The 15,489-nt window shown below is 32.0% G+C and overlaps 1 protein-coding gene across 2 annotated transcripts in view; it reads right to left on the minus strand.

The window, feature by feature from the left end:
• The window catches only part of LOC110997928, a 38,837-nt gene extending 23,663 nt beyond the window's left edge, over positions 1–15,174 (minus strand). For both annotated transcript variants that reach the window (XM_022266318.2, XM_022266317.2), the window contains exons 1-2: positions 15,040–15,174; positions 3,317–4,446 (exon numbers count right to left, since the gene is read on the minus strand). In XM_022266318.2, coding sequence (XP_022122010.2) covers positions 3,317–4,441 — 1,125 coding nt within the window. In that variant the 5' untranslated portion in view covers positions 4,442–4,446; positions 15,040–15,174. The remainder of the gene's footprint in view (positions 1–3,316; positions 4,447–15,039) is intronic.
• Positions 15,175–15,489: the final 315 nt, after the last annotated feature.

Consider the following 15,489-nt stretch of genomic DNA (forward strand, 5'->3'; position numbering starts at 1 on the left):
TGTAATCTCAAGAGATTTTGATGAAGACTGGTATTGGCTCTTCGTTCTTTCATTCATCTATACCCAGTTCATTTTCACGGGAAATAGAATACTAAACTAGCATGTTTTACAAATATATTTTTAACAATTTTCAGTATTACGAAAAAAGAGAAAATATACCGCTCACAACTACAAAACTAAGCAAATGGGAAAAATACCTGAAAAAAATTCCCTGTTGTGTACGTGTTTTGTTTCTGTTGACAGGGATTTGATCGCAATTAAACATTTTGATACAATAATTGCGAGGACATGTTATTTGAAAAGTCATTATTTTGTTATATTTTTTTTACCGTGTGACTTAGCTTTTAATAATTAACCATTGTTTTTAATAATTATGCTAATGCAATCGTTTGTTTTTATTACATCCTGTTTTATGTAATTGGTTATGTAAGACATGACCGTTTGACCATACAATAATTTTAAAAATTGGTACCGTTAATTAAGCAATTATTAAATGCTAACATTCGTCAGCCTCAAATATTTATCGCGGATACCCAATGAAATAGTAAGCTGTGTTGGCCTAGTGGTTTCAGCGTGGGACTCTCATTCCTGTTCTTGTAGGTTCGATCCCCGGCTATGCACCAACGGACTTTCTGTCTACCATTCGTTCAAACGGTGAACGGTGACTTGCCTTAGACCCAAAAGCTACCGGCGTGTGTCAGGCACAAGAGGCTGATCACCTACTTGTCTATAAGATTGGGAAATGATCATGAAACAGCTACAGATATTTAACCCATACCGAATAAGGTGGTTTACCGAATAAGGCCTTATTTTATTTATCTTTAAAATAAAGAGATTTAAAATTTAAAGAAAAAGAAATTAACTAAAAATGATTTCTTTAAAATTGCATAATAATTGTACCAGTGAGACGCCGCGTTCGTTTACTAGCAATATAAAGAGACCAAGCCAAACCAGTTTTCTTGTATACACGCAGAAATATTTAGTGAAAAGATAGCGAATCACTAGTGAAGTAATACCTACGTAAATACCAATCTTTTATTATTGTCAATGGACATGACACCTTTGGACGGTCAGCAAAAGTTATAATAAAAATGTTTAAACATAAGAAATAGAATGATTCAAATGTGGCAAGAACATTTTTCAGGAGCATGTGACTACCAAGTATTTCGTGTAGTAATATCGAAAATTAAATATAATTTTTTGCAATTGTCTCTCTCAATTGTCTTGGCACAAATAAGTAATTAACAATTAACATTGACATTAGCAAAATATAATGTGTATTAAAAAAAAAATAAAGCTAACGCAAATTTAAGTATCTTAAATAATCTGCTTTATCTAGGTAAAAAAAATATAATAATTATAATTCTTTGCAATCATTTTATAATTCTGATAGTGATATTTTACTAACGTAACATTAATAAGTCATCGTTAAATAATCAATTTTTTAATTCGCTTGATCTGTCGACGCTACTAGAAATCGCGATGTCCTTATGTTTACATGTATGTTGCAACACGACACACTAAACTGCTGACCCCTTGCCTCTTAACAATATTATTTATATGGAATCCGGTCGGGAATCGAACCTGCTCATCACGTGACCGGTTATTCGTAACTTTTAATCGTACTTGTTTGTTGTATGTGTTTGGGTATTATGTTTAGGTATTCAAACCTGAATGCCGGGGCATATGACAAAAATACTATTAAGCTTATTACAATGGATGGCTGAAATTAACCAAATACGTGCCCGATTGATTCTGAGATTTTATTCAAGCAACATATCAAGAATTATGCATGTGATTAATAAATTTAATCCTCAACCCCGAGTTGGAAGTCGGGGTTATGCAATCTGTATTATATGTATAAACGTATATTTATTAGAAACAGCACTACGTTATTCTCAATTCATAACAAAGCAATATAGCCTACCCCCTGGAAATAATTAATAAAACTGGAAGGCATAAAAGATATCACTCGTATTCTTTAGATTTTCTCCTACAAATCGAACCCAGGGCCGTGTTTTACATATATATAAAGCGCCTGGAAGATCCTTTCGATAGTTATCCTTCAAAGCCGTTTAGTCATTAAAGTGTTCGAAAGATACAGAAACTTTTATGGAATGTGAATATTTTTACCATGCAATACAATATTTATTCTATTTGACCTTTGCTGTGTTATGACACTTGACATTTCTAACAAAAGTCTTATTTTTTGATTACACCATGTCGGAAGGTCAGAGTTAACGAGTGAATAACGAGTAATCGATAGTTAATTAACGATTACGGAAATTTAACAATAGCTTAAATTTATTTATGTAAATTACCGATTCTTTCAACGTTTAAATTATATATGCCCCGTAATACGTACGTACGTATTACGTAGATTATTCTAGAAGATTAGATTATTCTTCATTGTATCAAAGGTATGCACTTGTACTCTGTAAATATAATATTATTTACCATGTAGGTATGGGAAGAAATTCTATATTTTACTTTTACACAGATTCTTTCTGACACCCAGACTAAAGTTATATTGTTTATAATTAAGTTTCTATGTTTAGACTAGAAGTGTTAAGCTTCTATCGCTCAGTATCGCAATATTTCATAGATTGTTGACTGCACAAAGCAACACAGTATTACTCATTAATATAATATTCTATCCTTTGTATTTCTCTGATCTTTTAACATAGGAATGCAATATATTAAAGGTTAGCATCATGCATAATATAAATCCTTCTGTAAATAAATCACAAAAGCGTCGAATTTAGGCCAATCACGAATAAATAATAGGATATGTCTAGCATTTCGGGATGACATTTCAAGATGTTTCATGATATATAGTGAAAATTTACAGAAAGTCTTTAGCGTGATAGTATTTTTATTTTCTTTTCTTACTCCTCTGATATATAATAATCGAAAATGATTGTTTCGAATCTCTGAGTATTGTTATATGCTCTTTTATTTTATTTTTTGCATTAAATTCTTGAATTGTATTTAAAGCTAAAGCATACTTAACCAAAGATAGTTTTATGTATATTCATTATTGTTGTAACTAGATGTAAGAACTAACGAACCACTCGTGACAATCAAAAATGAAGTTCAGGAGTAATATACCCAATTTATAATTCCCAACGAATGCGACAAATATCTCCGCGTGTCGGCATTAAAGGGAGACTACTGCAGCCTACTGAATATTATGCCTATTGAATTAGTGGATGCGTCGCCATCCTTCTGAGGTTGGAGTACGCTCGTTTTTTTAAATTGGATCAAGAAAGAAATAAGTCTAGAAATATTGGTTTGAGACTAATCTTAATCTTACCTTAGTATTCGCCTGAAGAATGTTAGCTCCGTTGTTGTTTACGACACCATTGTTACACTGAGCCCTGGGTACACATATGTAGCCTTGGCCAGCACAGGTTTGCTGCAGGTCACCACCAGAAGTATCTACGTTGCCACTTCCTTGGAACAGCTCATCAATGTTTTGTTGAGTTTGCTGAGAAAAGTCAAAGTCTGACGCCTTTTGTGCTGTTTGGACTAGGTTAACATTTGATCCACCTACACCGATCGGTCTTACACCCGCTCCAGCATAGTTTGCTCCAAGGCTTGAAGCGCCATAGTTGCCCTGAGCACCAAAACTTGACTGGGCACCAAAGCTGTTAGATCCAGCAGCATAGTTTCCAGCGCCCGCTGCTAAGTTTGTTTGGCCTAAGCCAGTTCCAAATCCAGCACTTTGTGCTCCAAATACTCCAGAATTTTGTGCTCCGAATGCTCCGGCTTTAAAGCCACCATTCAAGAAGGGATTCTTGGCTAAATCTAAGTCTCCCTTTGAACTGTATGAGGATTCGAAAGATGATGATGATGATTGGAAGTTTGGTTTTGTCGCTTCGTTCGAAAAGTCTCCGTTCAAGAACGGGTTTGCTGCTAGATTCAGGGCTCCGCTCAAACCACCTGTGCTTGAGCTGGAGAAGCTTGATTTGCTGAACTTTTCAAAGTTACCATTTTTGAATGGCCCATCTTGGTTCATCCACCAGAAGGGGTTTGCAGCCAATGTTCCAGCGGTCAGGAAGTTGAATTCATTGCCTGTGTCTGCTGCTTCTGCAGCTTTAAAAGCGTTCACGTTTCCGTACTTTTGGACGACTTGTCCGTCCTTTACTTTAACACCGGCACAACCTTTTTCGCTGGAGCATCCTTCGAAAGACTGCTGCGTGTGAACTTCAGCGCCTGGTAATGCTTGAAGTGCCGCTAACACTTCTTTGGGAGACTTAACGTTAAGTGGCCCACATGTACTACATCTTTCTAGTCTCTTCTGTGGTTCTGATTCTTCAGCCTCAACGATTGGTTCTTTGGTCTGTGGGAGTTCTTTAACATCTTCTATGTTCTCAGGGTGAGCTCGTACTGCTAAAAGCAGACTTATCGCCACCACTGTTTGAAGTAGTGGCTTCATTTTACCTGAAACAAAAAATAATAATTAGGACTTAAATTTCACGATCAATGAGTGAAGAAAAGTATGTATTCCAATGTCTTTATACATATTTACTTAAATAAATATCTATGTATAAAACTACTACCTACATAAAATTAAATATATTTGAATTACGTTCTTAAATCAGGTATTTTAACTAACTTATTAACATCTGGTTAAAAAACCTCAAAAGTCACAAGACCAATAGTTCAAGGCTAAAACTTAAACAGAATTTGTAATTATAAGTCTTAAGTTAATGAAATAAAGTATAATTTTAATATACTGTAGCGGTGAATTTGACTGAAAAAAAACACATACTATTTTCATACATAATCGTATAGAAATAAGAACAATTTTAGAGTGAATTTTTGTTCGTAGCATTGCTAAGTTCAAGTTAAGCTACGCCTACACTATTGATACAATTTCAACGACGTGTAAAATAGCGAATGAGAAACCTTTTCCTAAAATAAAAACCAAAATTGAAAACTTAGTTTATTCGGTATCTGCATTTTAAAAAAATTTGTTATATTTTTTATGTATACAGAATTAGATCAAAAAAGTGTTATTTATAATTTATATCCTCTAAAAAATATTTTGGAAGTTAAATGAAAATAACATTATTATAGAACGCGTCGAGGAATCATCAAATTATTGCAGTGTAAATAGTTATTATAAAAATCTTCTATAATTGAAATATAAACTCAAGAACAACAATATCAGCAGTTTTTAATTGCCCAGTTAGGGTACATTAATTCCAAATGCCAACCGTTCGTCCACCGAATTAGGAACCAAATAAAAAATATTATTTATTCTATATAAAAAATATCTCTCGAGTGTGGACACGCCCAATACACGAGCTGTGTCTCGAATAGGTTATGAGAAGTGACATACAATTACATCATATGTACATAATTAACATTTTTTTCTGTTTATCTTAGTTAAATAGTGGTCAAAACCGGTGATTTTATTATATATTAGTGTAATAATATTTAAGAATGTATATGTAAATGTCAGATTCCATGTAGGAAATGGCAGCTTTACGAGATAAATAAAATGCTTATATCTTTTATTACCAGATATATGTTGTCATATACACAGCTGTATTTTACCTACATTATTTCTAAGAAAGTCAATACGCGCAATTTGTTTTACTATATTTAAATATAGATTCTGGGTAAAACCTTGATTTGGTTATTAGGGCTTTTTTTTTTGTTTTGATTGGATTGGATGGATTTCACATCCCTCGCAAGATGCCCATGCTGTAGCCTCAATGGGATTTTTAATTAGTTGAACTATTTAAAAATCCCAAACTAAAGTGGAATAAGTGTTATTTATTCCTGTTGCTGGTGCAGAAAACACATGTTAAAAGTGAAGAAAATGACCGCATAGATAAATAAATTGTATAAAAAAAATGTTTTCAATAGTACATGGGAACAAAACAATGTTGCGGGCGTCATTGCGCAAACCGCCTTTTTATGCCGCGTAAAAAATACACAAACAAATATTGCAAATGAACACTTCAATAATTTGATTAATTATTGACCTTTGCTATGTAAGAAACATCGTGCTTGACCAAGAATACCATGTTTTTATTAATCTGTGAAACATTTTGGGAATTTATTAATTGTATTCTATTTTGAAGAGAAAAACAAAACAAAAGCTTATTAAGATTTGGATTTACCGTTTATCAGAAAACAGACGTTAAAATAAATTAAACACTTTAAAGCTAGGCTCAGGTCAACTGGCTTTAATCGTTTAAAATATGAGCTTGATTTTTGACTTTGACTTTGCCATAAAGTAAGGGCTAATAGAGTTGCGATTCTTGATTAACAAAAAAATAACAATACTTAAATGTAATGTATGTATTTGTGACCTATAGAGAATTCTGTGTAACTGTATTCGACCTATTTGACCACACCACAAGCCGAGGTTCGAGTCTCACAGCTGTACAGGCCCTTAAGGCCAACAGCGAAAGCGAAAATGTAATATTACAATTTATGAGTTTACAAAAACTCAGGTTATTATCACTACATAGTATAAAACAAAGTCGCTTTCTCCGTCCCTATGTCCCTTTGTATGCTTAAATCTTTGAAACTACGCAACTGATTTTGATGCTTTTTTTTAATAGATAGAGTGACTGTGCTAAATTTAGGTTACCTAACTCTCGTAAAACATAGAAAATGTTTAATAGTCTTTTATTATCTGTCTTGGTCTGCTAATTCTTCGTTGTACTTATAGAATTTGAGAAAAACTGAATATGTAATCCTCTTCCTAGCAGACCTTACTCAAAGTCATTGAGACCTACGCAAAACTAAATATGGCATGACTAAGGCTGGCTGTACGTCAATTTATTTAACACCCACCTCACCCATATAGGGCAGACACACTTCTGTGTCTGGTCCACATTTGGGAGGCTAATAATTAAGGTTAAGTAAGTAAGTTGCAATCCCTATTTTTCGCGCTCGTTCACTAGACATAGCACTACTACATTTATAAAAATAATTTAACTATTAGTTTTTGAAGTCGCTCAAAAATATATGTGAAAAATAAATAATTAAAAATGTATATATTTTTTCACACATACTAAGTAAGTAGTATGAAAATATATTTGGTACCTTTAAAAAATCTGTGTTATTAGACATTATATATACAGTGTATAAGCCTATTTCTTTATTACGACAATAGAACCTTCACGTATGTTTGTCCGTCTCATTACACATGACCTCTGCAAGTGTTAAAGTCAAATATCGAATTTTTCATGGATGACTCAGTCATACCTTGATCGAGCCTTATTGATTTTTTAAATCAAATCAAATATTTTAACAGAGCCAATTTAGAAGTATCAATAATAAGTAGCTATTATGTTTCGGTCATGTACAGTAAATTTAAAATATATTTATTCTTCATAATATATATGTTAACAAATAGCTTAATAAGCCGTTCAATTAACAGCCTAGCTGCTGAACTAAACAACACTGTTTACTTAAAAAAAATCGAAATCGAAATTCGTTTATTCAGTTTAGATGCATCTTAGGGCAATATTGTCAATAATGTCAATAACGTTTACAAAATTCGCGAAAGAGCAACGAACGGAAAGATATAAGGCCCAATGCTCCATAATACCTTATGTAGTCTTGTATAATAATTCAACAGTCTTAATCAATAAAGTGGATCATTCTAAGTTAAAACGACTTGTTAAACATGGAAATAATAGCAATATCTTAAGGTCGTTGAAAGTTGTATGACATAATAGTATAGATGTCATCTATGTGGGTGGAACATGAGCATTTGATAGAATTAAGCCGTTGAATCACTTTATCTTCATTATAATAAATTCCATGGTGTAACTTTCAACTACATATATTGATATATTATTAAATAAGATAACTTCATATATATGTTGAGTATTTAGCCAAAGTAATTATATATAAATATTATCAGAGCAGTGTTGGCCTATATATTATAATGGGTAAAAATCCAGGGTAAACGGTGTGTTTGTCGAAGGAAGAAGTCATGGCATCGCAACGTTAGGGAGTGGACCGGTATTGCAAATGCGGAAGAGTTGCTGCATCTGGCGCAGGACGAGACGCGTTTCAGGAAACTGACGGCCAACCTTCAGTAATGGAGAGGCACTTGAAGAAGAAGAAGTGTTGGCCTAGTGCCTTCAGCGTGCAACTCCCCTGAGGTCTTAGGTTCGAGCTCTGACTGTGCACCAATAGACTTTCTGTCTATTTGCGTATTAATTTGAACGGAAGGAAACTGGTTTGCCTTAGATTCTTAAAGTCGTTGTATGTCAGGCACAGGAGCCGATCACCTACTCGCCTATTAGATTTATAAAGAACATGAAGGAGCTACATAAATCTGAGGTAAGACCTAAGAGGTTGCAGAGCCACTGGTAAACAGGTAAATATCGAAGAAATAGCTCATAATCTAAGCACATTTTATGTTTAAATATTTTAAGCATAATTAAATAAATTATAAGCTATGATACAAAGGAATATGAAGTGCGTTATATGAACTGGACCCTCAGACCAAAATAGGACAGGCCTATCCCAAAGTATTTTTTCAAATCCCAAAATTTGTGTTTAAGACTTCGTTTGTTTGATTCCTCAATAAAAACTCGTTTATGTCATACAGGAGTGATACTTGTGTTTGTCTTGATTGAATCGAACTCTAAGATTATTATATTTGAATTGTTTTTTCCAAGATATAAACTCCTAAAGTCTATCAAGATACTAATATTTATTTTTTTAACTACCCTACAAACTACTTTTTGTAGCATTTAAAAGAAATAGGTAGCAGTGTTTTATCATCCGAGTTACCAATACCATTTACGTAAGCTATTTACGACGACATAGTCGAGGAATTATCTAGAAAATATTTAAAAAAAAACAATAAAAATATGGCGATAACGATAATGCGAATGATATGTCTTTACTTATCTCCTACTTATATTGAAAAAGTAGCTGACCTTTTGCTCCCGAAGCAAATAGCGTTTTAAATTTTTATTCGTTTAATATTATAATTTTTATTTAAATGCTATTGTCTTTTTCAAGGTTTATCTTCATTGATCTGGTTTATTTTTATATACTACGTATCCTTATTTCAAATGTGCAAAAATCGGAATACAGTCGAAATTGTAACTGGTTCTTAGGGCAGATATTTTTTCGCCTGCCTTAATATCATTATGAATATGACTCTAAATATGTAGCTAGTTAGTTTAGCTAGAAATCTGACACACTCGCCATCGCTTTGGAAGCAACGTAAGCGGCCTTCATGTTTTTATAAACAAAATTCCAAATGGATTTCGGTTCGAATTTTTCTACATCTACAAGACTATCGACTCAGCTGTAGTGAAAAATGGAGAGAAGATACAATATCATTGAGAAACTGGTTTCATACTTGATCGCCTTACGCAAGGCCGTGCAGATGCATCGAATATTATTGAAATTATATAAATGAATTCTTTTTATAAGAAATTTCACTTTTTACGATATTCATAGTACAATTTTCAGGTATAAACTTGTTCTTGATCACTCGTTTCCAAAAAAACAGTCTTGTTAAACGCTATTCAATTATTATTTAAAATTCCTTTCTTAGTGACACAAGTAGAGTGCGGCAAAAGGTTGACCATCCGATTGAGTCTATGATATATATTTTTACTAAACAACCTAAATACTTAATCTGTACCGTAAGAGATGTTGTTCTGTTATTACCAATTATACAGATGGCATATGGTCAAAAACCGTAAACGAAAGGGCTGGCCTAAAAGGACGAAGAAAAAAGGGCAGACAACAAAAACGATAGGCCTACGAGGTTGGAAAGGTAGCTGACAAAAATTGTACGATGACAGGAAAAAATAAAATAGAGTGGAAAATGTTAGAGGAAGCCTTCTCCCGAACAGGGTTGCATCTTGTATATATATATATTTATTTCTGTATAATCTATGTAAATAATATAAGGATAAATATAGGCATTTGCATTTCGAATTGAATAAAAAGAGCTCGATAACAAATAAAATCAACAGTACCGAGTGAAATCTATCAAAAAAACAATTTAAAAAGCTACGCAAATAATTACAATTTATTTTCTGGCGTTTAGCCATGGAATGTGAATACCTACATAATTGAATTTCAATCAATTTCACAATAGGTGAGGTTAATGCCTCGAAGGATATTTAAAAATACTCAATATGCAAATATTATTATTAGATAATTATTTTATATTTGTATACAACCTTTGTATACAGAGATATGATTGAGACACGATTTTTTCCAAAGGTGAATTTTCTCACCGAAAATGCGTAACTTAGTAGATCTTAGCCTTAAGATCTTAGCCATTGCTTTGGTGTAAATAGTTATTATTTTACACATCATTTTTATGAAATTAAAAAATTGGTTGCGTCAATGACGGGAAACGATTTGGATATTATATTATGACCAAATTACGCAACTTTAATCAAATTTATATATGTGTGTTATTTTGTAAATTACTTCTATTTATTATTAATTGTTGTTGTTTATCTGTGTTCTTTTACATTGTTTTCTTTTTTGTGTTCTGTATGTATTAAAAAAGATCTGAATTTTGTATCTATAAGTCTTCTGTTTCTTTTTTACTATTGTAATGTACAAATTAATAAACTTAATTTATGTAAGTATACTAAGTACTCATGTGAGTAAAAGTTAAAATATTGAATGGTGATGAATAACAAATAAATATCATAATCGTAATAACGAAAAAAGTTTTATATAATTAATTATATGTTCAGGAAATCAAAACGAATAACTTTCTGAGCGTGCCTATAATCTACAAAACCACTATTCGTAATATCACGGGTGAAGATTGCCACACTATCACCTTGATATTATTTTTATTAATATTTCTAATAAAATTATGAAACTGAACTCCATATTTGGTCCATTGTGTTATGTAAAGGACGCATTCCATAACAAAAGATGTCAACTCTCTATTATTTATTAATGCTTGTTTAGGAAATCGGCTAACGATAGAATTTGTTTATAAAAAGAGATCTGTGGTATAATTTAGTTAAGTATGTAAAAAAAAAATTGTAAAACACCTTATTGTCAGGAACTAATGCGTTGATACTTTGTTGAAAAAAAAACATTGAGCCTTTAGCCTATAAAACATCACTCAATGACCAAATAAATAAGCTGATACTGTGGTTACATATATGCTCACCTAATGAATTTATTTATTTATAATCATGGAGGAGAGGATTGTAAAATGTATATGTTGCAGGCTTAATTATCCGTTCAATTAACTGCCTAGGCGTTTTACTAGAAAGCCTGAGCGGCCTGAAAGATATTCAGCCGTAGCGTTTGTTACGTTTATTAAACTGGCTGGCCAATGCTTCGTTTATAAGCTGAAACACGCCGTCTGTTTACTCTTCAAACTCTCTGTGAAGAGTTTCGTTTGGAGTTTGAGAGTGGCATAAAATGGAATTTAAATTAACAGTCAACAGGCTAGGCAAGTAATGAAACGTCATCGATCCAAGATATTTGGCTAGCTGCTTCATCAACTGGCTGAACATCTTCTGTTAATTGAACGGCTAATGAAGCCAGTCGGCTGCGAAGTTGGTATATATATATATACACATATATATATATATATATATATACCCACAAAGGATTCATTGATCCACATTTGCTAGTTTTAGTTTTATATAGAATTGGATATTTTCACACGTTAAATATTTCATTATTTCTCTTTGAATAAAAATTCTACAAATCATATTTATTCATAATTTATAATTTTGAATTTATGTATTTTCTTCTCAATTACACACTCTTTTCACTAAAATATAATGAAATATCTGCAGTAGTACTCTTCATCTATATCTCTTCTTTGAAACCTAATACTAGATTCAATGGGGGAGGGGGATTTGTGGAAGGAACAGATGATAGACAGACTTTCTATTATATATATTATTTTTACTGAATAGCACCCGGATTAAAATCGCTATGAATATTGAATGACATGCTGAAGTGTATATAATATATAATAACAAAACAGGTAAGTTTCGCCTTAAAGTTTATCTGAATTGATTTTTACAATATCAGACTTTTTCGCCCAATACTGACATTATGTATTCTGTGCAGCCATAAATGAGACAATTGAAGTGATAAAAAACAATCTATGGCTTGTCAAAATGTTCTGAATGTCCAAAGAGGTTTTCCCAACAAATCCTCATTTACATAAGCCGACATCCGGCACACCGTGACGTCACATATGTCGTAACAACAGTTTTATATGAAAACAACATAAAATTAAAGTTTAACTAACTTAAAATTTTTACACCTCCATAATATAAACGCCAATACATACGGGAAAATAATAAAAATGTTCAATGTTTCGCATCAATTATTAATTTTTCTTTCAGATAAAATTGCTAGTGATAAAATGTACTTATAAGATTAATTCTACTAGAAAACTTAAAAGTTATAAGTGGCAGAGATATGAATACCATAAAGTACAATGTGTAAAATAAATTTGGGGTGGTGTGAATCTAAAAAACCTAGAATTAAATCTATTTGAGCTTGTTTCGTACTAGTAACAAAAGTATGTTATGAGACCTTAAACACAATCACAAATAAATATAACACCCAAAAGTCTATGAAATTATAGAATAGACAATTAAGATATTAGCGAGTAATCGAAATGTTTATGTTAGTTTTGCAATTTAAAGTAACCATTAATTATTTACAGATAAATATCTCTCTACTTACAGTAATATTAAAATATATAATCACTAATTTTTGTTTTCATGTTTTATAATTTTTTTTGTATAAATAAAACACCCGCTCTCTAGCGGAATCGTCAAAAAAATGTATTCACAGTAGGAACATTTGTATCCGTTGAAGAGTTGATTTACGAATAACAATCTAAAAATGGTCCAAGCATTTATAAAGTTTTCAACCAGTAACAATTAATATTGATTTATATTTCTTAATATACGACTGAATGACACCTGGGCGGGACGCTTATTTACGCGTGCACATACAAAAGAGCAAAGCAAATAGTTACGTTAAAACAAAATTATCACTTTTGTAAGTGCTTGTAACGAAAATACCTGTATGTTTGTTAATCTTACATAACGTCAGCAATAAAAGGGTCACTATACAGCATGTTCAGAAAAGTTTCCGTCTGCGGCCCAATTTTATATGTACAGCAATGTGAGTCTTTTTTAGAGATATTTAGCCCGTTTTAGTAATAGAAGTTCAAGCCTTAATCCCGAGTTACATCTGGATCCATGACAATTTTATTGTTGTTGTTGATAAATGAAAATATGTTGTTTGTGTTCATTGAAAGAAGTAAGTAAGCGTACAACAACAAAATCCTTAAACAAAATACTATGGCCACTGAATTGGCTCAAGGACATAAATGGAGTCAAATTAGAAGAAAAATTGAATCAATGATAATAATTGAGAACGTGCTCAACGTCGAATATTTAAAATGCGTTAAAGTTGTGTGGATACGATTAATTACATCCAAATTTAACATCACGAACAAAAGACTTAAACGCGGCTCGAGGCTATCCAAAATTATGTAAGTTTTCAATTATATAATTCTTACCACTTTTCAATATTTATACTATAAACTTAAATTAACTAATTTAAACTTAAATTTTATTATTCAAGCTTGTTAATTCAAAATAATAAAGCCTGTACTATAGTTGAAAGAGATTCCTAAAAAACTTAATAGCAGAATTATAATAATATTATTAAAGTTAAAATTTACTCTAATCATATCTCTTTATTATATTTAAATTTTAAGATAGATAAAAGAAAATCGCACGTTGAATAGTAGTAGTTGAATTAACCTACCCTTGAATTGAAACCTTATCTAACCACAGAACATAATTAAATATTCTTTGTAACCTTATAATAGACGAGGTGTATTCGTGGTCACAGAGCAATAATATGTCTAGTCAAAGTCATATCAGATTAAGCCTACGCTAGATGATTTAAGTAATCCAAGGTTTTAGGGTATTAGATATATTTAAAAAATATTATAATATTGGTCACATGTCGGTCCTTTATATAAGGCACTTGATTCCTCTGATAGTGAGAGTACGATTTTTCGATATTTTGCTACACATAGGCACGAATAAATTTTTGTCTTCTACGAGATAAAAACATGCGTTAAGTAGGTCCTGTAAAATACAAAATTTGAAAGAATTGTTAAACATTGCAGCTGAATCGAAGTTGTGTTCGTAAGCACATTATACCTAAGTGTTAAGTATAATGTGCTTACGAACACAACCAAGTGTTAAAACCTTTCCACTCTTCTTCTTTTGAAAACGAAAATGAAAGTTTAAGGCACAGTACAAGTTCTTGGTATATTTTATTTTGTTTAAGTATTCATTATATCTTTATTATTACTTAAGTTTTTTATTTTTTTTAAATAACAGGGGACAGACGGACAGGAGGCTCAGCTGATGTGATACCGCCGCCCATGGACACTTTCAACACCTCAGGCTTGCGAGTGCGTTGCCGGCCTTTTATGAATTGGTACGCTCTTTTCTTAATAATATATGTTTCAACATAGCGCTTGTTGATAAAATAAAAGTATAACATTATCATCGATTATGAAAGTAAAACTTAATTAGTATTATAATTTTACATTAAAAAGCTTTAATACTAATTAACGATATAAAATAATTTCCTTACTCGAAGATAAAATGCCGTTCTCATACTAAGCAATAAGAAAAAATGAATATTTCATAATAGAGTCATCGCTATAATATAAGCATTCTTCGGATACAGTTTTATTAGTCTAGTAACATAAAAAATATCAATTAAACTTTCAATTGTGTTGTCAAGTTTAAAAATTTTTCTTGAGAACCAAAAATCATTACGAACACATTAATTTTCTCTATAGTTGTTAACCACGATAAAATATACCACGAACAAAATATAAAAAAAGCGTTTCGCACTTTCTTCACCATAGAACTACCTACAAGTTTGTTTCCTGAAAATGCCGCCCTAGCTTTTTATCACCATAAATAAACTCTCAAAGCACAAATGAAACCTTATTTCTAAAATGCATAGACAACTTACGTTTACGCACAGGACACTAACTGGTTGTCACAACACACACAACACAACACTGAATAGTTCTGTGCTCCGTCTGAATATTTAATACTTCAATGACGTCAGGAAACCCCCTCAGAACATTATGATATCAACCTCGCGACAGAACACACCTATCTTTTATACGAAACATCGTTTGACCTTTGCAGCGAATGCGGCGCTGACGAGACCAAAGAAATACCCAAACTTTCAGCGTTTAAAAATTGCTTAAAATGGTGCCCATTTGCATAAGCCACTTGGAAGGATACATTGGTGATATTGCTGGATTAAGGGTTATTAATTAACGATTCGCAACTGTACATATACTGTGAAGAATCAGATTATGTCGTTTTATTTATTGTTCAAACATATGTTAACTCACAAAAATGTTGATAGCATCATGGTTGTTTGATGTTTTTGTATGATGTTTTCCTGCAC

The sequence above is a fragment of the Pieris rapae genome, chromosome 15 (genome assembly GCF_905147795.1).
Source record: "Pieris rapae chromosome 15, ilPieRapa1.1, whole genome shotgun sequence".
NCBI classification, from domain to species: domain Eukaryota; kingdom Metazoa; phylum Arthropoda; class Insecta; order Lepidoptera; family Pieridae; genus Pieris; species Pieris rapae.